Raw genomic sequence first — 27,124 nt, forward strand, 5'->3', positions numbered from 1 at the left:
TCTGTATACTCACCATCTATATCATGGCAATGTAAGTAGGTAGAATTTACCAGACATGTGGCTCATAGGATTGGTGCTGTGTTGTTGTTTGGTTGGTTCCTCGGTCATTATCTCAGTACTAAATGTCTTCCATTGGGAAACAGGCAAGTGAGCCACTTGACCTTTATCCCATGGGATACACCTGGGTCTTTCCAGGCAGCATTTCACAACTGGAATATTCAGGGTCCTGAACCTAACCTCTTGGTTTCCATTGACCCAAAATGAGTTCCCAGTTGTGTCTTTTCTCCTGGCTCCATAAGAGCTTCATCAGTTGTTTACCACCAGCTTGTTAAAAAGGATAAGTATTTGAAAAACTTACTTGGTTTGAGATCATTTAGCCTTTAGACCAGTCCAGAAAAAAACACCGTCATTTCCTCACTGCCTTTCAGTGGAATTTAGAAGTTCCGTGGGTTATGTCACCATGAGATTTACTTCTTCTTGTGTTCACTGAAGAACAACACACAGGAGAGGAACAGGCCTATCTCACACAGACCATACGTACAGTTTGGCAACAGGACAGTCCCTCGTGTCTCCCCTTATAATGAAGCTAATCACTCTATGAATTATCTTAATTGAATTTGAAGGTATTACTACTAAGCACTATGGGAAATGCAGCCAGTAAGGGCTATGTTTTCACACAGCATTTTCCACAGCATTCAGTAGCAATGCATTCACATTTAATTAAGATCATTCATACAGTGATTAGCTTTCTTCTGTGGAAGGCACTGGGGATTTTCCTACTGCTCTTGCCTGCTTGGAGTCTTCAGAATATAGGCTTATCTCCTTTCACAGGTTGTCTCTTCTGTAGAGTAAGGGATTGCTCAATCCATCTGAAGTATTATCCTGAGATGTGGGTTTCACTTCTGGAAAGAAAAAAAAAAGTTAATCCAAGAAAGTGAAACGTGTAATTGGAGCCCTAGGGCCTAGGGGGTTATTCTATCTCACGTTCTTGCCTACATCTAGATGACCTTGTGCAGATTACTTAATGTCGCTCTGAGCCTCAGTTTCCTCTTCCATAAAGTGTTCATAATAGTACCTGCCCTATTTTAAGATTACTTACTAGAATTCAAGTTGGTCTTGTGTATTCTGAACATGATTTGAACTCTATCAAAGTTATAAGTGTTATGTAGTATTAATAAAGCCAAGTAGAATATTTATGTTTCTAAGACAAGGGAAGCGGGATATAATTACATCGAGATTGCCTTTCCAGAGACTGCCACTGGGAGGTGACACCTTCTCCTGGGAACCTTTTTTCAGTGACAGGGCTACTGAGTAGACACAATTCTGAATTGCATCAAGCTGAGTGCTCAGGGTCCTAGACTGCTCTGTGTTGATGGGATTTGCCTTAGAAAGACATTTTTTTTTTTTCCGCCCCCTCCTAAGCCCAGCTGAGCTAAAACCCACTCAAAGCTCTTTTGGAATTTCTACAACACAACCATCTAAACTTTCTAAAGGTTAAACCAACATCCTTCGACTGGCTTCAGAGACAACTTGATAGGTGATAATGAAAAAGCAATTCATGTGAGCAAATGACCAACAAAAGAAGATGAGGCTTAAAGTTTGTTTAGAGAGTAAAATAATAAATTCTTTTGAATTTTTGGATATACCCCTACATTGTAGTGAAAAAAGAAATAATGATTCTTGGAGATGATTATTATAGATTATCTGTTTTTATAATGATCATGTGAATTTTGAACTCTACAAATGATTCCTTGCAAAAAGGCAAATTTAGAAATGGTTTACTTTCTTAGTAATCTAGAATGTTTAACTAGATGTTTGTGACTTCCTGAAAGGTATACAATTCAAATTTGATACTCTCTTGACCTTGATTGACAATTTTGTCTATTTCGTTTTCTGCAAATGCTTTAGAAGCTGTTTAACTGTATTGTAAATTTTAATTGGTTTGGAAGTTTCCCTTATGAATCCAATTTTCAAGTGTATTGTCTAAGAAATGCCTTTGGTACTTTAATTCACTTATCACAGAGTGCATTTGCATTATAAGAAAAGTTCAAGGAAAAATGAAACATGTTAGATCAAGTAGAACAACTTCTCTTAAATTTTGAAATGTATGTGGTATTCTGTAGTTGGAGGTTTTCTTTTTAACTGTCTTTTTTTTTTTAACCTTTTGCACTCGGATGTCGAGTGTGACTCGACACAGTTAGCATCGGTAGCAGCTCGTATGTATTTGAAATATTAAAAAATCCAAATAAATAACCCTTTGCACTCGCTTGCTTTTTCTCAATTCCTTTATTCTACTCGGGATTTAATTTTTTAAATACCCCAGATTTTACAAAGCGTGGCAGTAGAATAAAAAACTGGAGTTTCTTTTCATACAAACTTATTTATTTGGATTTTTTATATTTCAAATTATTGATACATTCAGAGTATAAAAAGAGCTGCTACCGATGCTAACCGTGTCATCACACTCGACATCCGAGTGCAAAAGGATAAGTTTGCAAAGGGTTAATCCAAATCATTCAGAATGATCTCTAGTACATAGGAAGTCAATAAGAATGATAGTTTCCTTCCTATGTTACAAGTCTTAATTTGGAAAGATTAAGTACACGATTAAGTTGAATTATTTTTATCAATCATCTGTACAATCAGAAAAATAAATGTGTTTGATATTTTTAAGTTTTTTTCTGGCTTGTAGGTCTTAAATCTGCAGGACTTGAAAATTTTGGAATATGCATAAAAATTCTTGCTCCCCTCTTTAGTAATAGCCTATTAGCACATTAATAGAAAATTAAAAACTATAGATAGAGGATCTGATCTGAATGTCTTTACCATACATCTCATATACATCATTTTACAATATGTATCTTTCAAGTCTACTTTTTAAATATATTTTTATTGATTTCAGAGAGGAAGGGAGAGGGAGAGAGAAAAAGAAACATCAATGATAAGAGAGAATTGTTGATTGGCTGCCCCCTGCACGTCCCACACTGGGGATCAAGCCCTCAACCTGGGCATGTGCCCTGACCAGGAATCGAACACATGACCTCCTGGTTCATGGGTGGAACCTCAACCACTGAGCTACGCTGGCCCAGCTCAAGTCTATTTTTTATCCTTTATTCTTCCTTGTTAAGGTGAACGGCCTCCCTTCCTGGTCATCTGTGCTTCCTTACTTTACTGATACTGTTTGTTTTATACAAACATTCTCAATTGCTTATTTAGGCTATTTTATGATGAGCCAGTGAGCTGAAAGAAAGCACAGGATGGGGTCGCAGGATGGCTGCTGCGGGAAACAATGAAATGAGCCTGAATGAGGTTTGAAATGGTGGAAATTAGGGATGAAAGCTACAAATGAACAGGTTGGAAAATACAAAGAAGCTGGAGTAATGGCAGGGATCAAATTCAATCTGAACCATGAAAATGGAGAAGTATAAGCTGAAATTTGATCTGGCCTTAGAGTTGAGGCCCCATCAGAGGGCTCAGGATAAGGCCTGAGCAAGAAGGAGGAGCCAGCTCAGGTGCCAGGTAGCTGCAGAGAAAGGATGCTTTCCAAATGGACTCAGGAGAGGTACCTGCAACTTAACCAAGAATGAATTCACTTTCCTCAAGAGTGACTGCTAAGAGAGGAAGAAGAGATGAGCTAGGAGTGAAGGTGGGGATAATTGTCATACCAAGTAGAATTAACTCCTTGAAGGTGTCCTTTATAACTCTCTGAGCAGGAGGTCAACCATTTATCAGAACAGGGAATGCCACAGTATACAGGAAGTAGTAACATCATGATCCCAACAACTCTTTTTTTTTTTTCCCAGATGGTGGCAGTGGTACAAAACTTTCTGAATTTACAGATTCCCTCAATTAGTGGCAATTTCCATTGTGGTTTTTGCCACAGACATTATCTGACATTTACTATCTGATTCATTTTCTTGGTCCCCCTTACCCTCTTATACATACTTTTTGTTCTCTGTCCTTAGCACTGCCTTCCCTGAAGTGACCAGGGACCTCATGCCAGCCCCTAGATTTTTAATGTCCTTCCCTGCAGAACTCACAAAGGGAACAGGAATAGTCCTCAAAACTACAGCTCTGTTTCAGCATCATCACTCAGGAAAATAAAAAAATAAAAAAAGAAGCTTTGATGTTGTCTATTCCTGAAAGGACATGATCTTTGCTGGTGGAGTGGAGTTGAGGAATGGAGTGGACCACAGGCTTCCTGCTGACTGGGTTGAAATATCAGTTCTCCCATCAACTTGCTCAGCAAGTCCTCAGTTATCCAAGTCTCTTCATCTGTAAAATAAAGCAATGATTATCTTTTCTAGGCTTGATATGATAAGAGAAATTTGATCATGGTAGTAGTTGTAGAAAAATAATAATAATTATTAGCATATATGGGGTAAATCAGAAAAAATGAGTTTTCATTATTAGTATGAAATTATTTTGTGTAATTATGTTACTTCTACAAACAAACATACTTAAAAGATGAGTGTATTTTAATGAAACAAAAATAGCAAATGTGACTCTTACAATGAAAATGGCACAATAAAGGAAAAGGATTTGGGGCCAGTAATGGCTTAGAGATGCCTGGTTGATCATATACTCTAGGGGGCTGCCAGTACTTCCAATACAACCTGGCACCTCCTGGGAGAAAAAATTGTAGTATGTGGAATGTCAGCACTGACAGTAAATATGGAAATAACCTTTTTTTTTTTTTTTTTTGCCCCCGAGTTATTCTGGTATCATAGGAGAAGGATAAGTTAGGCCTAGTGGTACATTAGAGATAAGGCTACACTGAGTTTACCACCTTAGGAAACCAAGCAGGTACTTAAGTAACCTCGTACCCAGGATTTGTGATGCCTGATGTATGTTTCATAGAATGAGATGACATTGGAATTCATTAGCAATAAATGGTTTACTGAACCTAAATTCCTGAACTTGAAGGATTCATTGGCTACAGGAGGTTCTTCTTTAATACCATTCAAATCCAAATGAAGACAAGTTGAGGAGATAATAGTCCCAAATTATAGGTGCTGTTCCTTGTATTTTATTTTCTTAGATTTCTTTAGCTGCAAGCAGAAGAAATCCACTCAGATAAATAAGCACAGTCTAGATAAGAGAACACAGGGAAGGTTGGAGAGATAGGCTGGAAAAGAACAGGGATGGACATAGAACATTTCAGGGCATTGGAAATGGGTACTCTTGGTGTCTGGGACTAATGGGCAATCATGTGGCATTTTGGTATCTCTCCACTCAAGATCCAGAGTTCTGGAGGGAAGTGTTGAATGGGCCTTGCTGGGGTCGCATGCCCTTGACCACAGAAAAGCAGGACCCTTTTCATTGTCAGACATTGCAAAACTGCTCTTATGGGGATAGGGAGAGAATTAAGTCACCAGAAGGAAAGTAAATGTTAATCCTATCTAATAAAAGAGTAATATGCAAATTGACCATACCCCCGCTACACCCACAAGCCACGCCCACTAGTCAGTCAGGAGCGAGTATGCAAATTAACCCAACCAAGATGGCTGTGGCCACAGAGAGAGCAGGAGGCTTGGGTTTCCCCGGCAATGGAGGAAGCCAAGCTTTCCGCCTGCCCAGGCCTGCCTTGGCCTCCGCTTAAGGCTACAAAGTTTCAATTATAGAAGATAAATAAATCCCAACAGAAATGGCTGCCACCACTGAGCAAGCAGGAGGCTTGGCTCTGCTCCAGGCCACAAAGTTTCAATTGTAGAAGATAAAGAAATCCCAGATACCAGGGCCTCCGCTTGGGTCGCCGGGGGGCATGGCTGGCCTGCAAACCACCACAGGCCCTTCACCCAGGCTGCCCCACGCCCCAAGGGAACCCTCACCCTGATCTGGGACACCCTTCAGGGCAAACCATCTGGCCCCCACCCATGCACCAGGCCTCTATCCTATCTAATAAAAGAATAATATGCAAATTGACCATCACTCCAACACACAAGATTGGCTGCCCCCATGTGGTCAAAGATGACTGACCCCATGTGGACACAAGATGGCTGCTACAAGATGGCCAGCAGGGGAGGGCAGTTGGGAGAGGCCAGGTCTGCAAGGGAGGGCAGTTGTGAGCAATCAGGCCAGCAGGAGAGGGCAATTGGGAGGGACCAGGCCTGCAAGGGAGGGCATTTGGGGGCGATCAAACCTGCAGGGGAGGGCAGTTATGGGTGACCAGGCCAAGCAAGGAGGGAAGTTGGGGGCGACAGAGCCTGCAAGAAGGGCATTTGGGGGGGACCCAGGCCTGCAGCGGAGGGCAGTTAAGGGCAAACAGGCTAGCAGGGGAGCAGTTAGGGGGTGATCAGGCTGGCAGGAAGGCAGGCAGGTGAGCAGTTGTGAGCCAGCAGTCCTGGATTGTGAGAGGGGTCCCAGATTGGAGAGGGTGCAGGCTGGGCTGAGGGACACACACCCCCGTGCACAAAATTCGTAAATAAATACATGCATACATGAATACATACATACATATATACAGGATAGATGTTACATAGGCCAAAAGACAATAAAAGTCCACTATATATATTCAATTTCAAGCAACCAAAAATAAGGAAGAAAATAAAAGAATGAGCTGACTCTCGCTAGGGGAAGATTTATTGAAAACATAGGTACATGTTCTTGACATATCTGTTTACATTCATGTATGTGATATGTATGTTTTTGTATATATACACAAACACTCCCCTCACACTTGACCTGTCAGTGAAAGTTTATTTGTGTGACTATTGATACTAAAATAGTATAAGAGTTTGTGCCAGTGACAGCTTTCATCACAATCTTCATACAAATTAATCTAAAATTCCCAGCAGTTTGCTCCAAGGCCTTAATTTCCCTGGTGTCAGGCAGACTTGTAATTGGGTTGTGATGTATTTTTAATGATATCTATGATCTTTCAAGTGTTTCTAGAAAACTAAATGAGACATACAATTTAATTTGATTTGGATATTCTTGGATATTTTCTACTGTATAAGTACTGGTATTAGATGAAAAAGTAGCCATTTTTACTTACTTTTTATTATAATTTGTTATAATGTATCACATGGATATTGATGTGCTCTTAAAAGATATACATGATCAAATTTCCTTAAAAAAAAAAAAAGATTCCAAAGGTCTGAATTCAACTTGGAAGTATATCTTTTATTATAGACTAGAGGCCCGTTGCACGAAGAGATTAATGCAATAGGCCTTCCTTTCCTTGGCTTCCAGCACCAGGTTTCCTCCGGCACATGGGACCCAGGCCTTCGCTCCTGCCGGAGTCTGCTGTGTTTGCTGCAGACTCCGGCCAGAGTCTGCCATCTTCATCTTTGCTGAGGCCGGAGTGCTGCTTCTGTAGATCCCTTCACTCCCTGCCCTCCCTCTCATAGCAGGTGTCCTGCCCTGCTTGGCCACTTCACACCTAGAGCAGCTGGGCAGCTGCCATCTTTGGCCTTGTAATTTGCATATTCCCTCCTGATTGGCTGGTGGGCATAGTGGAGTGATGGTCAATTTGCATGTTTCTCTTTTATTAGTGTAGATACTATAAGCTTGTTGGTCACCTTGATTTTCCTAATGAAATTGAGGGTTAACAAAATAGACTATTCTGATTTTCCTATCTACCATGTTTATGTTGAGTATGATGATTAATCCTTTTTATTTATTTGCAAAGGGCTTTATAATTTACCAAGTTTAACTGGGTTTATTTTACTGAAATGGACTAAGAAATCAACTACTGGTTGATTTCTTCTGAGATCTATGTCCTTTTTTTTTGTTACCAAGGGAACCATTTCCAAATTCGGCTTAATCTGAGCTCTCCCAGCTGTGGAATTCCTAACTTTGATTTAGCTAGTGTTTTTCCATTCTCACGAAACTCAGTTGGTCAAAACAGAGAGAAGGTTACAGGGTCAACATAAGATGGCTTATTCTTTACTTAATCATTTCCTTTTTGGTAAAAAAAGCTAGTCTTGTTTTCTGAAGCGCCAACATTTGAGAAGTTGTCCAGTGGAACTCCCTTTGATGAAAGGTTGAACTGAATCTGTCACATGACCACAAGCTGACAGCTATGCTGTGAATCCAGCTGCATGGTCTCTCTCCAATTTTCTCATTTGTTTTAAGCACAAATAGTGTGGAAGTTGGTTCTGTTTCAACTGCATTAAGGCCAAAGGAGCCTGGATTAAATTAAAGTCTAAAAAATCCATGTGTCATTTAGATCTTTTATTTCCTCTAAGAAAATTAATCAGTTATCTTGATAATGCAGAAATTAGTTACCAGCTGTGTTATTTCAAATATGTTTTGGAGATCTCAAGATTGGAATACTTTTTAGGGTCTCTCTAAAGATCCCCCTGGATCCTTATTCTTAGCTATTTGCTTGTCTGTGTGCCAAGATGTCAAGAGGATATTTAAAGAATTAACATGGTAGAGCCTACTGTATTGGTCCTATGGTGGTTATTTTGATTGGTTTGTTTTTCTGAGTCAGCCAGGATGCAAAGTTTTGTAAGATGAAGAAAGCATTTCAAGATACAGGATTAATTCTGTTATGAATATTCAAATTAGAATAAAATTTCAGATATCCAAAAATGACAAGAGTGATTAAGGAAGTCCAAATTGGCATCACAGGATACATTGCATGTTGCAGAAAAATATACACTTCTCAAAAATAGGAAAAAAATCTCTCTCAAAATATTTCTTGAAAAGATCAGATATCCTGAAAAGGAGAGCAACTAGTTCAGATTAACAAATTAAAATGACCTTAATGATGAGTAACCAAAGCCTTGCTCCCTAATTACACTTAAAATTTATAACACAAACATATGGGCCCCAAACACAAGGGATTTGCTCTAGAGATTATTCTTCATTCCTTATCACATTAAACCATTTCCCTGATGAGTCCTTAGTGATCCTGTTAACTAACCTGTCCTAACAAGCTTGACCTGCATGTGTGTAGGTAATAGCTACAGAAACAAATTCTAAGTATCTAGAACTTGACTGTTATCTAGATACTTATATTTGCACAGCTAATAAATTTAATATTAAACCAATGCTAAATTTAATCTTTTTTTAATCTAGAGGTATAAATACAGAAAAATATTTCCTAGGCTGTTTCTCAAGGAAAAAAAAAAAGAATTTCAAAGTCACTTTCATTCTTCTTTCTACCTGTGGGGGTCAGAGGAGCCCCTACCTGATTCAGGAGATCCATGGAGGAGCCACTGACCTTTAATCTTTTACTAGAGGCCCAGTGCATGGATTTGTGCACATTGAAAGGAAATTAATTAGGAGAAATATTTGGGGAGGGATCATGGGACGGCTCCAGAGCATCTTCGTCCCATCTCACCAGGCCCGTCTCACCCAGTCCCAATCGCTGGAGACCAGTAGCAAGCTAACCTACCGGTTGGAGCATCTGCCCCCTGGTGGCCAGTGCATGTCATAGCAACTGGTCAAACGATCAGACAGCATATTAGGCTTTTATTATATAGGATTTTAAAATTTCAGTGCTTTTCCTTTTGTTATTCTCTTGCCTCCACAGAATCATTAGTTATTAAAATTTGTTTGTTTGTTTCTTTGTTTGTTTAAATGAAATTTAGATGAAAACTATATAGGCATGGAGCATAATTCTTGGTACATGAAGAATTTAGTGTAATTAGTTCAATTGGCTGGTTAATTTGACTTGGTTTTGGTGTATGTTTTGGGGTAAAACTTGTGAGGTGCTTTCAATTATTTTCCAATAAAGGCAAATCTATATTTGTCTGGCATGTATTTGATGGTTCACATACTCCATTTCCTTGATCCTTATAACAGCACTGCCATAAGCAACAAATTGCCCCTTGACTCATTGGACTCAACCTAACTAAGTCCAATTTAAGTGACTTGTCCAAATTATGCAGCTGGTAGGTAAAAAATCCTAACTTCCAAATACAGATTCTGACTTGGAATCCTTTGCAACAGTGACTGGTACACAGAGGTGTTTAAGTGATTTACCAGATTTTTATGGTGCCCTACAGAGCTCAAAATGCTTTAGTAAATACATTGCTAATTGTTCTTCCCTTTTTTGCTGACATTAGTTTCTAGTACACATAATCTATAATTTTTTTCCCCAGTCTCATTCCCCTGGTGTTTATGTATCTTTGTTTTAATTATTTGAAGATATTAATGGTTGAACTTGCATGTGAAGTCCCCACTGGGATTTTCTAGGTTCCCTCTCTGGTGGATTTGCAAAGGGTAAACAATTTTACAATTCAGTGATTCCCCAGTGTTTCCATGGAGGCATGACAGCTTGAAAGACAAAGTTCATTTTTTTACCATGATGAAAGCAATCCATGTTCATTATAGAAAATGTGAAAATTCAAAATAGCAAAATCCGAATGTAATAACTGATAATATTTGGATCTATATCTCTAATCTTTTTTCTTTAAGTTTTTATAATCGTGCACAGTTATTCTGGTGTGCAATATTTAGTCCCACTTTTACTTAATAATACATAAGCAATTTTGCTTGTTCTTACAAACTTCAAAAACTCAGTTTTAATGGTCATGTATTATTTCTTAGAAAGGATGTACCATAATTTCCTAATCATTCCTTATCCTTGATAATTTATTGTTTCCTGTTTTTAGCCGACCATGTCCTTCATTCCTTACTACCCCTGATAGGTCTAGGTATTCTAGATTCAAACTCTAATGTCACAATATGTGTGAATCTAGAAAAACAGTGTCAAGATGAACTTGACCTTCTTTCCTTCTGAGGTAGTGCCCTTTTGTTATCTTTTCTTTTGTAGCAATGCTTGGTATCTTGATCAAGGACCCCAACCTCCTCATGTTTTCCTACAAGAGCCATTCATACAAAATGTTGAGGGTCAATGAACTGTAATGAAGGATGAAGCGTTGCAAGGAGGAACCATTGCATGTACTACACAATTATTTATTGCTTTATTCCAACACCTACCCTATTTTCAATGCCCTTCCTAGAGCCCATTATAACACTAAGTCTCTCTTCATGACACACAATTCTTTGAAAAATATAAACCACACATATTTGAGCAGCAGTTATGGTGTCTTCACTTTTTGGATATAGCGGCTACCAGCCAGCCTGCCTTTCTTATCTAGCTTGGATTAAGGTGAATATATTTCCCCCATCTTGTTACAAAGATAATGTTGCAAAGACAATTTTGTATAAATTTTGGATTATAGATGTGATTGTTTGTTTTTTTTTAAATTGAGCCCCAGGAAAGTAATTCCTGCATGAAATGATATAAACTTATTAACTCAACAAATACTTATTGAGTGCCTACTCTTTGCTCTTTGTACACATTAAATTTACAATAAAAGTGATTTAAGCCCATGGCTAGTGCAAATTTAAAACTTAGCACTTATGTGATGAGCACTGTGGATGTGGTACAGTTCTAAGACATATAAGTATTACCCCATAACATTCATTCCAGAGTGCATGCTACACTCTCAGTTACATCTCAACACAGAAAACCTATAATCACACACTCCCTTTCATTTGGACTTTCCTACAGCAGAGCTCCATAGTCCAACTAATTTTTTAGTTAGATTGTATTTCTATTCTGGAGACAGGTCTAGGTTGATGATTTAGTCATTTAATTGTTCAGTGTTACATACTTCAAATGCTTAGCCTCAGCATCATTTCTTCAACCATTTGATATTTAATTACAATTATGAAAACAATTCAGATCTTTGTAATGGACACTATGTTCTTGCTATTGGAATCTTTAGCTAAGGCATAGACCAGCGACTGCTCCAAACCAATAAAAGGTCTCTTGGCAGTACTGGCTGTTACGAAGATGGCAGGTTGACCAACTTCTAGGACTTAGATGTTATGTTGGTAATCCATGAGAAGTGAGGAATAAGTAGAAAGGAAGGGAGCATTTGTTTTGCTGACAGGATCCCATTCTTCTGGTGTGAAGTTGAATTGGAGGAGAGCTGTGGGTTTGGGGAAGTGGAACAAACAAATCCCTTAATTCTGTGTAGGAAGAATAGTGCCTGTTACCCCTGTGGTGCAACACCAGCCCTGCTGCATAATAACAGGTACTGGTGGGTGCCTTTTCCCAGGCCTGGAGTGGTTTTAGAATACCTAATGAAATTCATTACTGAGGAAAATGTGAGAGTAAAAAGCACTATAAAAATCCAATCCAATTCAGGGCAGTCTTGGCACATGCCTCCTCCCAGTTGGTGCATTTCCAGAAGAAAGAGGCACATTAAATTCTAGAGGGACAAACCCAACCGTTGTAAAGCTATAAATCAATGCTGCTCAGTTCCCAGTTTTACTCAGTGTCTCTGCAAGCAGCTGTAGTGAGAAATTAACTTATCCCACCATCCTTATATACATCTGACTCTTTGACTGAAATATTGAACAAAACAGCTCTCCTGCTTCAGAGAGAACTACGGGATCCATAGCCTGGATTCTCACCATCACAGATCATAACACATTCATGGCAAACACTGCCAGATCCCAGGCTCTAGATGCTATGAAATGTATCATTGTTATTTGCATTTTAAACCGTATGTCCACCCGGCCAGCGTGGCTCAGTGGTTGAGTGTTGACTTATGAACCAGGAGGTCACAGTTCAATTCCCGGTCAGGGTACATGCCCAGGTTGTGGAATTGATCCCCAGTTTGGGGTGTGCAGGAGGCAGCCAATCAGTGATTCTTTCTCATCATTGATGTTTCTATCTCTCCCTCTCCCTTCCTCTCTGAAATCAATAAAAATATATTTAAAAAAACAACACAAAAACCATCATGTCCACAAAAATTATAAAGCATTGAATATCCTGAAAATTACACAAGCATTGAATATCCTGAATTGATTAACAAGTTCTCTGAAAAGATAGTACTCAACTAATATATCTCTGCCCAGAGGTCAAGACTGAATACATTAGATGAAGCAGATGGGCAAGGTTTTGTAACTGTGTGTCAAAATAACCTCCGTGCAGCATTTTAAACAGGAAAGTCTTAGTAAATGTCATTTATTGATTGACTTGTATGTCCTAGCCTGAAATGAAAATCTTCCCTCCAATAGATGCTTATATCTGTTGTAAGCTATGCCTTTTATTGGGCATAACAAGGAAAGTTTAGGACTTAGTTTTTCCATGGTTTTATTGATAACCTGTGACTTGTGAGCTCTAATTTTTCTATTCTCTGAATTTAGGTGGCATTCACTTTAGGTGGAAGAGGTGCCTAGTAAAATGTCTTCTTTGAAGGTCTGCTAGTCTCCAGCTTATTTATTAATGCTGTAGTTTGTAGCTGATGGGAGATGAAATGTAAAAGACAGTGCAAACAAGATTGGAGGAGGCCTCTTAAAACATCTTGATGCCATTTGCCTTTAAATCTATCAACTGCAACACACAAGGAGCCACATTCTCACATGGTGGTGTAAAGAAATGAGAGAAGGAAAGTGCTAGTAGTTATGCCACCAGCTTATGAGACCAAAGGGCTCAAACACTAAAGCTGAAAACACAAGAAAGGAAAGGGACATAACCAACCAAATCTGTGGCTGAGATAAGAACTGTCTGATGCTTTTACAATACATCCTATTTTATTTGCTACGTTTAATATACAAAAACTATATTAGAGTGGGAAAGAGATTTTAGAATAAGCCAGGTGTTTCAGACTTGAAGGCCTTAAGGCCTTGTGGGGCAGTTGGTAAAATCAATGTATGGTTTTGCAGGATAAGAGGTAATAGAAAAGGACTATGGAGATCCAGAGCTGAACTGGAGTGAAATTCCACCCCTGAAAGGCATTCAAAGCCAACTAAAAATAAAGTGAAATAAATCTTTGCACCAAACCAAACATCTGGAATCTGCCTGTCTCTTAAGCTATCATTTTGTGATCCTTAGAATTGACCTTTGCCTGGGAAATAGGGAATTGTAACTTAAAATAAGTCTAAATAAAGTAATTTTTATCAAAAGATACTGATTTTACGAAGATTTTTTTTTTTAAGTACTCGAATTGATACCATAGTGTCTCTACTTCTTCTACTTCAAAATGTTGAAAGTTTTACAGCTCTTTCACTCCGTAGATTATGTTGGGCAATTAAATGTCTTCTTTTCTTCAAATATTGCATGGAGTTCTGAATTTTATTTGCTACGTCTAGCAATCCTGCTGAAAGGGCCCTTTCCAGAGAAAATATTCACTTTACATTTTCCTCAGTTTATTTAAGGATTTATAAAATGGGTTATTTTTCTTTTGTTTTATTTTGATGCAGGAAGTACATGGAAATCTTTATTATTGGCCCATTGTGTTACATTTTGTTTTGTTTCACTTTTTATATTTGGAAAATCATCAAAATAAACATTGACTGCTACTTTGAGGAGTGCATTAGAAATTATTAAAACATCAATAAAGGTTTCTGGGGCTTTAGCAGCAGAGATCTTTCAAAGAAGGCCTTAGAAATGGAAGCTAAATCTGTGTGCCTTGCAGACTGGGGAGGAGCGAAGGTAGTAGGAAACTGTTGATGTCATTGTCGTGAAAAAGAAAACAAATTTTATTTTCATTTACAAGATCACTTTAGCATATACATTTCATGGTGACTACTCCAGCTTCCGAGCCTTAAAATAATCCAAACGACCATTTCTTCTCATTTGGGTTAATATAAATCATCAAAGGGCCAAGGGAACTTAGCTGTGTCCTTGGTTTTATGTTCTGTGATGTGTTATTCTTTCTTTTGGGCTCCATCGTTTAAACACACCAACCCTATAATGAAACAATCACACCGTCTCCCACTAGCATTGTCTTTATCTTTCTGGTACTATGGGCAGCTTATTTGGAGGCAGTGCCATTCTTTTCAGCTTCAGGACTTTTTCATTTTATTTTATTTTTATTAATTTGAGAGAGAGAGAGGGGGGGGGGGGGACAGGGGGTCAGGGGAGAGAGAGAGGGGTATATTTGTTGTTTCATTTATTCATGAATTGGTTGATTCTTGTATGTGCTCTGATCAGGGATCAAACCGGCAACCTTGGCTCATCAGGACATTGCTCTAACCAATGAGCTACACAGCCAGGGCTTCAGCTTCATGTCTTCAATGCAGTGTGATTATAAAGCTATTTTCAGACTCTTCTCCATTTTCACCACACTGTGCCCATAATAGTTATGTTGTTCATTTCTGTCAGAGAATCATCCAGCTTCTCTCTATCAAGGCAAAAAGGCTCAGAGCCAAGCAATTAATTCTGACACAGGATCCATGCTTCAGTGACAACTAAGATAGCCTGTGATACTTTGATTGCTAGCAGGGTGCCAACATTTTGAAATAGACCTCACAAGGAAGTATCTAATTCAGCAAAAGTGATGATGATCATCACAATACTATTGCAAGTAACAGAAGACCTTTCTTCCCATTGACAAAGGTAAAGTTTACATAGAATTATAGTCTATAGGTGTGCTAGGACTTAGTGAACAGCTTGAATTACTGAATGAGATGTCACATATTTCAGGATCTTCTCCTATTATTTGAGATCTGAATATAACAGTTGTGTGGCTTTGCCCTAAATGCCGGTAGTCTCTGTGAAGCTATTGGAAGATTGCACAATGTCAAAGCCTTGGTGATACTAAGACATGAAACCCAACCAGGCATTAAGAAGATTATATGTGTCAGTGGTTAATATTATGTTTTCTTTTTCTACAGCAAGAAAAACCCAGGCTTCCTGAGCCTTTGGATTATGAAACTATCATTGAAGAACTTGAAAAGACGTATCAGAATGATCCCCTTCGAGATCTCCTCTTCTTCCCCAGTGACGACTTCTCGGTAAGTGTGCTCCTTTCAAGCCATCTAAGTTCAGGAGGGCCCACAAGATGATTAGGGGGTTAGGGGAGGCCAGCCCTCCCTGTGGTCACCCTACATTACAGTCACTGCAGTGGTAGTCCACATCCAGCAATTTCCAGTGCCCGAGAACCTCATAAATTTGGAAGATGGGGGCTAAGGGATACAGTGGCCACTTGGAATGGGAGCAGCACAGGGCACTGCCTGGGTCCAGCTAGTCCTGTATCTCTGCCAATGTATGGGTTTCAAACCACTGTCCTACATGGCCTACTTCCGCCTTCAGACCATTTCTAACTAAAAGCTTCCAAGCAACTGTAACCAACTGATGACAAAGGTGGACTCTCTTGGCCCAAAAGAGGCAATTCTTAAAAGTCACTCTTAATCTTGGGCGTCCTTTAATAAGCAAATGATAAGGCCTATGGGCAAAGAAAGATAGGCAGGTGCATCTTCATGGAGGGCTTTGTGATTTTAGATATGCCCTTTTTAGGACAATGTTCACTGGCACAGAGACCACTCTTGGGGTGGTAAACAGAATGAATAAAAATGAAATGTGTGTTGGAAAGGAACACAGTAAAGTTAATGGATGCTGAGCACCCACGTGTCCCAACCATTCCATTTGTGGTTATTTTAAGCATTATAAATTGCTAGTAAATATATAACTATGAAACAGATCTCCATGGGCAGGTGGTAAATTCTCCTGTTTTTTCCTAAAAGAAAGGTACTCTCCAACATCACCAACATGAGCATTTTAAAGCAGATGTAAGACAGCTCTGAGGTCATCCTGTGAAATAACCATTGGGCGTCAGAGCTCACATTTCCTCAAACAGCCTCAGACTTCCCTTCCCTCCCCTACTTTGGGGGCAGATCTGGCTTCTGGCTTCTAAAGGTTCATTGTTTTCACCTTCCTCCATGGCTCAATAAAAAAGAAGTTATTATGGACGTTAACTTTCTGTTCCAAGTACAAAGAAGGATAAAAGAAAGGCGATATATTTGTAGGTAGGAAAAGGAAACTCTCCCAATCTTTTTCAGATTTTTAAATGGCTCCCACTTTTGACACACTTTAAGAGAAGCTTATCTCATGCAGAGGTCTCATTTCCATGGTTGGATCAGGCCACTGGGTCTTGAACTGCAAACACAAAGTTGACCCATGTTTTGTTTTTAATTCTGTATCCTCGTTTTCTTTCAGACTGAAGGCAAGATTAACAGCCTTTTTCTGTCAAACAACAGCATACACACACAAAAAAAACCCTCAAAACTTGGAGAACTTTTTCTTCTAGCTCTGTTGTTCAGAAATATGTCAAAAGCTACACCAATGCCGAACCGGTTTGGCTCAGGGGATAGAGCGTCAGCCTGCGGACTGAAAGGTCCCAGGTTCGATTCCGGTCAAGGGCATGTACCTTGGTTGCGGACACATCCCCAGTAGGGGGTGTGCAAGAGGCAGCTGATCGATGTTTCTCTCTCATCAATGTTTCTAACTCTCTATCCCTCTCTCTTCCTCTCTGTAAAAAATCAATAAAATATATTTAAAAAAAAAAAAAAAAGCTACACCAAGTTCCCCCAACTCAAGAAGAGAATAGATGGCATGAAACATTTTCACTGAATTTGACTTCATTTTTTGGTATCTTTCACACTCACTTAAGAATGATCTGATGATTCTGATGATGGTATGACCTTTGCTGTCCTATTGGTGTAAACAGAGCACATAATACATATTTTTTTTCTTTTCCCAAAGTGAACATTCCAGTAAACACACTGAATTCTTTTATCCTGTGCCGTCAACCCCATAGCCAACAAAATGAAGGGCCAACCCCTGAACATTGCCTAAGGGCTTCTCCAATGTCTGGTCCTTGTCCATTTCTCAAGGCCATATTCTTCCTCCCCTATCCAACCCTCACCCCTATCAAACACAATCACCCTAGTTAACTGGGGTAATATACTAGCACAATTCTGGGTACAACATTCTGTCACCCCTCAGACTATGTCCTTTCTTTATTCATTCAATAAATGTATAATCCTGAGTGTTAGGCAATGATCTCAGAATGGGGAATCAGCATTGATTAGACAGAAATTACCTTGTTTTAATGGAGCTTACCTTTTACTGGGAGGAATAAGGGAAAAAAAAAAGGTAAACAAATTAATTAACAAGATAGTTTGGATAAAGAGCAGTTCCATGAAGAAAATGAGACAGGGCCATGCAATAGAAACTGACTAGAAGAACGAGGTTGGACTGGGTGGTCACAGACAGCACCAATAACAAGATTAAACTGAGGAGGACCAACCATGCTAAAACCTAGGAGGGAAGAAAGGGGTGTTTCAGGCTGAGGAAGCTGCTAGAAAGGCCCCTGGAGAGCTCTGAGATTGAAGAGTGGTGTGGGCGGACAGAGAGGGTGGTCAGAGAGGAAGTCAGGCAAGGACAAGGTAAGCCGTTGCGCCATCTTCAAATGCAAGTGGCAAGTCACTGGAGTGTTTCAAGGAGAACAGGTGACCTGGTGTGTGTTATTAGAGCATATAACAGGGTGAAGAGGAACCTGGGAGAACAGTTGGGAGACTAACTGCCAATTTTCAGGTGTTCAAGAGACACCTGATGCTATGGAGTCCCCCTTATCAGAAAATGTCTTCTCAGACAAACAGCTAAATTTTCATTTACATTAAGCACCTGCCAAATAAAAGGATGGTGTCGAATATTACTGCATGAAGTTGCCAGCTTTTTAACAAAATGCAGATGGATAGTTTTTCCTCCCTCCTGCTCTACAGAGTAAGAGTTGACAAACTGTGGCCCATGGGTGGCTTGCTGTCTATTTTTATAGGTCCTGTGAAGTAAGAATGATTTTTATGTAGTTTTGTTTTTGTTTTAATTCTAGCCTGTTGTATTTCCTTCATAGAATGGTTAAATAGTTGAAGGGGGGAAAAAGAAGCCTATTTTATAACTAATAAAAATTATATAAAATTCTGATTTTTGGTATCCATAAATAAGGTTTTACTTAAATACAATAATTCCCTTTTATTCACCTGTTGCCAATGGCTGCTTTCAGGCTACACCTTCATACTTCAACAGAGGTGAAGTCATTGCAGCAGAGGTAGAGAACCCTAAACAATTTACCTGACCCTTTATAGAATTTTCTATACAGATTCCTGCTAAAATGAATTGTGTTTATGTGTTGGGGTTTTTCCCTCTTTCTCTATGTGGAATAAAGAGCCTTCCTTATAGACTCTCTGCCCCTGTCTGCCCCATCCCCTGCCTATGTCACATGTCAGGGGTGTTGGTTCCTAACAGCAAGCCTCCTGTTCACCAGGCTAGAGGATCATTTCCCAGGCTCATCCTCGAGCAATAGTAAGGATTCTGTGGGATGTGTGTGGACAGTCTCCACCCACCCAGTGGGAGTGGTAGTAGATGACCACTCCAATCCTAACATATCACAGAATAGAAGGAAGGGTAACAGCTCCAGCTCCTTCCAGTGGTCCTTAGCCCAACTGTGTCTCACTGATTGGAGAATTCAGCTCACTTCTGTGTTTCCACATTTCCAAGCACCCACACTGAGAGCAGACATGATTCATTACTTGGTTTGTTTCATCAATATTTATTTAGCACACACAAGGCACTGAATATAGAACAGCACTTCCTAGACGAGTGAGGCTGACAGGAAAAGCAAAAGCCCTGTGGTTAAGATGTGTGTGCCCTTATATGGATGAAACATAAAGTTGATTAAGAATGCTTAGTGTCAAGAATTCCTACATCGTTTCTGTCTGTCCAAGTTCTTGGCCCAAGCCATCATCATCATCATTTTGACCTGGATCCCCAGAAGTGGCCTTTAAAGGGTCTTGCTGCTTCCTCCCTTCCTTCACTTTGATTCACTTAAAGAAAGCTTTTAGAAATGCAAATCAGATAAGCCAGTCCTCTGGGTAAAACTTCCCAGTGGTCTCCCATTGCCTTGAGAGTCCAGTCAAGCTCCTTCTTGTTATTGTCCCAGCCTGCTGGTTCCTGATGATCTCTAAGCCCTTATCTCCTCAACCTGTTTCCCTTGCTCACTACATGGACACCTACCTTCCATTCTTTCTGTTGCCTGAGCTTGCCAAGCTCACAGGGCCTTTACCCCCTTTGCAGGCTGGTTCCTGTTTTTCATTCACAGTTCAGTTCATATGCTCCCTCCCCAAAGACGCATCCCTGACTTCCAGCCTCCATTACCCAACCCCCGCACTACGTCACCTACCCCATCAGCCTTCTTGCTTCTCTTTGTAGAGTGTGTCACTACCTAGAAAGATCTCAGTTTGCTTTGCCATTCCTGGTGTTTCTCGCTGTCAGAGTGTAGCCTGTACTAGGACGGGATGTCTTTTATCTTGGTCATTGCAAGTCCCCCAGAAACAAGAGTGGCACTTGGCACAACACAAGTAGAAAATTGATATTTATTTTAGAAACATGTAGGTTATTATTTTAGAATGTAACTTTATTCCTTTATGAAGCAAACGGCCATTCTGAAAGGAAATTTGAGAATAAAGAGAATGAAGTAATGAGGAATAAAATGATCATTAATATACTTTCCTCCTTGACACGACTCAAAAATCACCTCAGAAAAACAGCACTAAGATCATGACCCCCTTTTGCAGAGACTCATTCCACCTAGGATAATGCCTGGCTCATTTCCTCCCTATAACACCTAATGTACTTATGCACATGCTTTTTGTTACTAGGCAAGGGAGAAATCCATTTATAACTGTATTTCAAGTACTCAACACAATGTCTGACTCATGGGCATTCAATTAAGATTGCTGAACACTGAATTAAAATCATCTTCTTCCAGGTTAAAGGACTGAAGTAGCAGCACCTTCCTTTATCTTGACACTCCAGGTAGAAACGATTTCTCCTGGTGCGTGGGTTCTGGGAGCGGGCATGATGACCTGTATGACTTAGAATGATTCACTAGAAATAAGCAGTTTCGGCGCACTCATTAACAGTACATTCAAAAACATGTACTACTTCAATAATTATATTTGCTATTCTTGTTTTTCTCATCTATCTTTTTGAAGCTGGTAGCAATAGAAACTTAAGACCAAAAAAAAATAAAGAACTTAGTCACCAAATTGCGGCTTAGTGAATTAGGCAAGGAGAGTAAGGAAGGCAAAAACAAAAGCTAAAGGACAGTTTCAAGGACACCCTGAATCATATTGTGAAGCGATTCCGTTTAAGGAGAGGCAGATACAAAATAGCAGAACGCAAAGTGAGAAAGCCAGAAATGAGTCTCTTGCTAAGTGAAGAACACCGAGAGCCTGAGGTGGAATCATTTCTGGGAGTTACAAAGTGTAAATAAATAAGAAAGTTTAGAGTTCTGAAAACTAGCTGCACCTCACACTGTGGGAAAGCATATTTCAATACTGCCCACACCAGTAAAACACCTCTATTTCAGCTCAGCCTTATGGCCCATCTCTGTGAGCTAAGTTGTGACTATCACCAATATAAACAAGGTTATGCTTTTAACCTGGGAAAATGCCATTGTCAAAGTCAAAGGTCTATGCTGCACACCTGAAATAGCCTGTTTAGATAACTACACCATCTTCTCAAAACCCTCCTTCGTATCAAATCCCTAATTCATTACAGAATTAGTCTCTCAGGGCTCTTCAGTACATCCTGCCATTTTCATTGGCTCGCTATTAAGACTGAGTGAATTGTGATTTCTTAGCATACCAATGGCTTGTTCGTTTCACAGTATGTTTTTGGCTATAAAAAGCAACTGGTAATGGGGATTTCCAGACTCAACCACATGGGTCATTTAGTGAGAGGAAGCAGAAAGGTCTTATTTTATTTTACTTTTTGAAAGGCAGAAAGGTCATGAGATTGTTGGGTGTTTTTTTCTTGCTTCTCTTACTGAGACACAACCTAACATGTTATAGGAATCTCAATCTCTTTTTTAAGAAATATTTTGTATTGATTTCAGAGAGGCAGGGAGAGGGAGAGATAGAAACATCAATGAAGAGAGGGAATCATTGATCAGCTGCCCTCTGAATGCCCTACACTGAGGATCAAGCCCACAACCCAGGCATGTACCCTGACCAGGAATGGAACCATGACCTCCTGGTTCATAGGTCAATGCTCAGCCACTAAGCCACACTGGCTGGGCTCAATTTCTTTTTAATCTTTGGCTTCTGAGCCTAAGTGACTCTCAGTGTTCATGCAAGAATGCTATAATTGTGATTTAAAAGCTAAGTAATAGTCTTTGTCAAACTAGGTTATTTCTAAGTTATAATAGCTCTCTCATTTACAAGCTAATGAAGCTGAGATTTGAAAAGCCTCTCATTCAAGGATGGAGAATATCTGTAAAGATGGAGATCGAACATAAGCACCTTGACTTTTATTATTAGAATTTCTGTCCAAATAGTGTGCTGTGGCCAGCTGCTTCTTAGAAAAATAAGGTGCACAACTTGAGGGAAATTAATATTTTAATATCCCCGAATCCCACAGTGAGTGGTGCCATTGGATAATTGGCACTGTAGTAAAACAGTCTAGAGTGTGTATTTCAATTCAGTGAGAACGTGTGGAGACTGCCCTGGGTTCCATCGTACTAGAAATATATGTCCAAATAAAGATTGGACACTTATAGTCATAGCAGCATTATTCAAATAGCCCCAAAGTGGCAACAACCCAAATGTCCATCAAATGCTGAATGGATAAACAGTTCCACCTGAAAGGAAATTAAGCACTGACACATGCTAGAGCATGGATGAAACTTGAAACATTATGTAAATGAAAGAAGCCAGTCACAAAAAGCCACATACTGTATGATTCCATTTGCGTGAAGTGTCCAGAATAGGAAAATTCATGAGACAGAAAGTAGATTAGTAATTGTCAAGGGTTGGGAAGAGGGAAGAATGGGAAGACTGCTAATGGTATGGGTTTTGAGGGGGGAGTGATGAAACTGTTCTAAAATTAAATATTGATGATGGTTCACAGCCTTGTGGATATACTTAAACCAGATATAGAACACTAGACGATCATAAAAATATATGTCTGCACTCAAGTATTTCATTCTTTAACACAATTAAACAAAATATCCCGTAGAACATGGCAAAGCATTTAATTTCTTTTTATAATTTGTCCTCAAAGCAGAGTTAATGTGACTTATACTCAAAACAACACACCTGTACAATGACTGACTTAACTAATCACAAGCAGAGTTTTTGGCCCTAAAGATTCTATAGTTAAGCTGCAGGTGGTAACCATATAGTTCAGAGAAGAGAAAATGTATGTTGCATAAATTAGAGATTTTCAAATGGAGTTGGCACCTATCCTAAGCCTGAGATGAGAAAAGAACAAGGAAAGGAAGGGGTTCTCTGGGAGGCGGAGGAGCATGGGCAAGGATAGTGTAGGACTGAGCCCCGGGTGGAAGAAGGGATGTGAGCAGCCATGAGAGAAGATGCCGTGGCAGGGTGGCTATCTGTGTCAGGGCTGCTTGTGTCTGAGGTGGCTCGTCACAGGGTCACAACAGGGCCATGTCTTCCGGCCTCACAGCCAGCATGTTTCTTCACTGTGCAACTCCGGAGAAAGCTCAGACCACTGCTGGGAGTCCTTGCCAAGGGGAGATCCATTGCATAAGTATCTGTATATTGGAGCACTGGGTTCTATTCATGCTAACATTTTTCCATACGTAGAATATTCTATCCTCACCTCCTTAGAGGAGGTGACACATTTTGAAGACTGGGAAATGAATCGCAAAACAGAAGTGAAATAACTTGCTCAGGGGTTTGCCAGTCTAAGAGTAAAACTTGAATCAGGTCTCCAAACCTCCTTCCTTATACACTTACATCCTGTGACGGAGCTGTCCCCATGCTCACCTTGGCTAGAGGAGGATGACTGTCCAGTGATGGCCAACTGCTCACTATCTGTGCATCCCCCATGCAGTTCACCTTCAGCAAAACAAAGACGCCTTCCCTATAAAGCACAATGAAGGCATTAAAGTGATTTTCTCATGTATTTAAAAATAAAAAAAATGAAATCACAACAATACTCTTCTGAATGTGATTTAAAAAAATGTTTTTCAAGCAAATAATATAATATAAGCTCCTGCTTAAAATTGAGGCACTGTCCGTGTCTCAGTCTGAGAAATTCTGGTGGAGGTCACATTCAGACACGTGCTGGGTTGGGATTGATCGCGACTGTTAGTTAACAGTCCCTGTTGTGAGGCCCATTGACTTCTCAAGCTGGGGCTGATTGATTACTGCTGACACCAGCATCTCTGTCTTCTCTTTTGAACAGCTGGGATCTGCAATGCTGTTACAGGAAGCTGTGCTCAGCCCAGGATAGGATAAGTGGCCTCTTTTTTAGACTTTGACAGTGGCCTTTGGTCAATTGAGAAATGGCCCTGATGTGCTTGGAATGAAGTCTTCTGTGGTCATGTTAGCCAGCAGAATGGTGGCTGTGGCAAAGCCACCAAGACAACCCACTGCAGAGTAGAGGAACCAGAAAGTGACAGGGCGTAGTCTAAGCTATCTGAATAGTATGGGCCTGAAATGACAAACAAGCCTGAATGCATTGTTTCATAAATAAAAATGATAGTTTTTATTTCCAAATGCCTAATCTTTGCACAATAGGCCGCTTGTAAAACTACCTCCAGAAGAGGAGCTCGGCTGAGTTCCAGCCCAGTCTCAGATCCATTTCATGCTATTGAGCTGTACTAATTGTCGACCAGACGGTTTATAAAAGAGAACAGGAAGTCTGCTGTGGCCAAGGCAATTTGTTGTGGTCTGAAAGCATCCAATTCTCAGAAAAGAAATTCTCTGTAACCTTAACAAATATGACTCTGTATACTTTTCTTTTTTTATTTGATCAATTTATTTTTGCTTCGAAGGAGACACATTATAGAAGTCAAATGTAAGCAGAAGTACCACAATTCTTGAAATTGAAACTGGTGGCTTCCTGCTTTTTCAGGCAGGTTCTCCAGTATTACCACAAAATATAACTGACCAATAACCTGTTGTGGGCATTTATTTTAATGTGTATTCCTTTCCTTGTATCTTCTGTATTCTGTGCAAAATATTAGATGTGCTATAATTCCATGCATGTTGTAAAATAATGTTTTAGATTTATCTCTAAATCTAAACTGGGGTGACTCACCCCCAGTTATCATTTCATAACCAGAGGTCATCAGGAATCACTCATAACCATTGTACACATGACTGTACACATGATCTGTTTTTATGACTGTAGCCTGAATGAATTCCCAATCTCATACATTGCATATGAACATTAGCTTAGGTATGGAGGCTCTATCTTTACTACATGACATCATGAATCAAGTAGCCATGTAATTATTATTACTGAAAACCTGAGCTCACATTTCAGAAGCTTACCGTTAAGGAAAAAAAAGCTTCTTAAACTATCTCAGTATTCACTCTATTGTACAAAGCAGTGGTCTTAGTGGGACGGTAGGTTTATAGTATAACTGGACAGGAAGGTTACATTTGGGCCATGTTACTCTACTTTTCACCACACTTAGAGTATTTAGAACAGCTATTATTTTTTTTCAAAATGCACGAAATCAATAGAAGACTATAGTGCATAATGAAAAAGAGGAATCTTTTACTTTTTATATAAAGCTTTTATAATAAAATAGTGGCTGAAATCTAGAAAAAAAATTATTTAGAGAAAAATGTTCCTAATCTTGTCAATGGATTACAATATGTAATGTCCCCTGGAAACCAAACAAGTAACACTGTGTATCTGTGAATTATCTGTCCAAATAGGAAATAAGTTTTCCCCATATAATTGAAATCCAGCAAAGCTCAATTTAAGCATGCATTTAAGTCTTCTACTCCAAACTTTAATAGGGTTTATTTGCTGTTTATCTAACAGAATGAATAACATAAAAGAAACAAGATGAAAGAAGATATTCAAAAGTAATTAAAAATGCAAAATCTAAATAATAATAAATCTTAAGTTGGTCCTATCATACTTCCCATGGGAAGGGATGTCTCCCTGTGTGTGGACCTGCACTTTGCTTGAATTGATGGTTACTTCCTAACTGTTCACATAACTGCAATCAAATCCTAGGGCAAATGCACTGACCAAGGGAGCTCAGTCCATAGCTGTATTTTAGGATGAGCACTGATTTTTTACTATATGATGTATCTTGAACATAGTGTTCTCATTAATTTTTAGTCTGTGATCTTATTAGACTCACATGACATTCTTCCTCTTTCACAGTGTTCAAGCCCATGTTCCCCTTACAGATAAACTCACACACCACATACACTCACCACATGCTCACACAGAACACACATGCATACTCACACATGCTCAATACCTTCAACAAATCAGTAGGTACGCCCCCAACCAAGCACTGAGGTTATAGCAGTAAACTAAACAGACCAAATGTCTTGCCCTCTTGGAGCTCACATCAGGAGTGAAGAAAGAGAGGACTTGAAGAAAATAGGAGTCTAGGATTGGAATAAAAGTAATGATTTTGCCCTTGGTGGCAGAGCTTACAGCAGCTGTGAACCCGGAAGACTGAATTCCCTGGACCCCTCTCTTTCCCATCTTCCCACAAATAGGGAGAGGTTTGAAACTTTCATCTGTTCCAATAATTAGTCTAGACAAAATACCCCTTTTCTAGAACAGTTCAAATGAACTTTATTGTGTCTGATTAATCATTTGTGGGTTGGGAATTTACAAAATAAAAGACCCCAACGGTTGGTACCACGTATGTGAACAGACTCATCATTCCAGCATCCCTGTAATCAAAAGGAGCACAGACTGAAGAGAGCTGGAAGCTGGTGATGGGAAGTAACTGTTTTACGACCTCTCCTACTCCCCAGCTTGATAGAACTGAATATGTATAAAGAGGAAACAAACTGTGAATTCTGTGTTAGATGTTTTGTTTTAAGAGATACTCTATACTTTCAGTTCATGTATATTCATTTAATAGAAGGTTGTTTAGCATTGAAGTTGAAAATACTTTGTTCATTTCAACAACAACAATAACAAAAAAGACACCAGAAACGTGACTTGTTTTCTTCAAGGTACAGATATACTGAACACCCTTTCTTCCCTCCCATCCCTAATTGTAGTTACACATAGACACACACAAACAGCTCTAAAAAGGGCTAAATTTATTCTGTTGATATTCAAGAGATTACTTACAGTAGGATTAAAGTAATGATTTTGTATATTTTCTCTTTTATTTTATATTTGTCTTATCATTAGCAACAACAACAAAAGATACCAATAGAAATGAACCATTCACAATAAACAGATGTCCAAATTTTCATTTTCTGCAGGGAAGGAATGAGCTTAAAATCATGAGCTTCACTGATAAACAGTAACTGTAATAATGCTGGTAAGTGGTAATAAAGGAGAGTTTGAATTTTCTCTCCTAGAGAATAAATTGGCAAGAACCAAGGAAGTGTC

At 39.3% G+C, this 27,124-nt stretch overlaps 1 protein-coding gene across 3 annotated transcripts in view; it reads left to right on the forward strand.

Moving 5' to 3' along the window:
• DOCK10 (dedicator of cytokinesis 10) overlaps nt 1-27,124 on the forward strand; it is a 216,862-nt gene that overhangs the window by 79,117 nt on the left and 110,621 nt on the right. For all 3 annotated transcript variants that reach the window (XM_054723258.1, XM_054723257.1, XM_054723259.1), the window contains exon 2: nt 15,598-15,717. In XM_054723258.1, coding sequence (XP_054579233.1) covers nt 15,598-15,717 — 120 coding nt within the window. The remainder of the gene's footprint in view (nt 1-15,597; nt 15,718-27,124) is intronic.

The sequence above is a fragment of the Eptesicus fuscus genome, chromosome 11 (assembly GCF_027574615.1).
Source record: "Eptesicus fuscus isolate TK198812 chromosome 11, DD_ASM_mEF_20220401, whole genome shotgun sequence".
Lineage (NCBI taxonomy): Eukaryota > Metazoa > Chordata > Mammalia > Chiroptera > Vespertilionidae > Eptesicus > Eptesicus fuscus.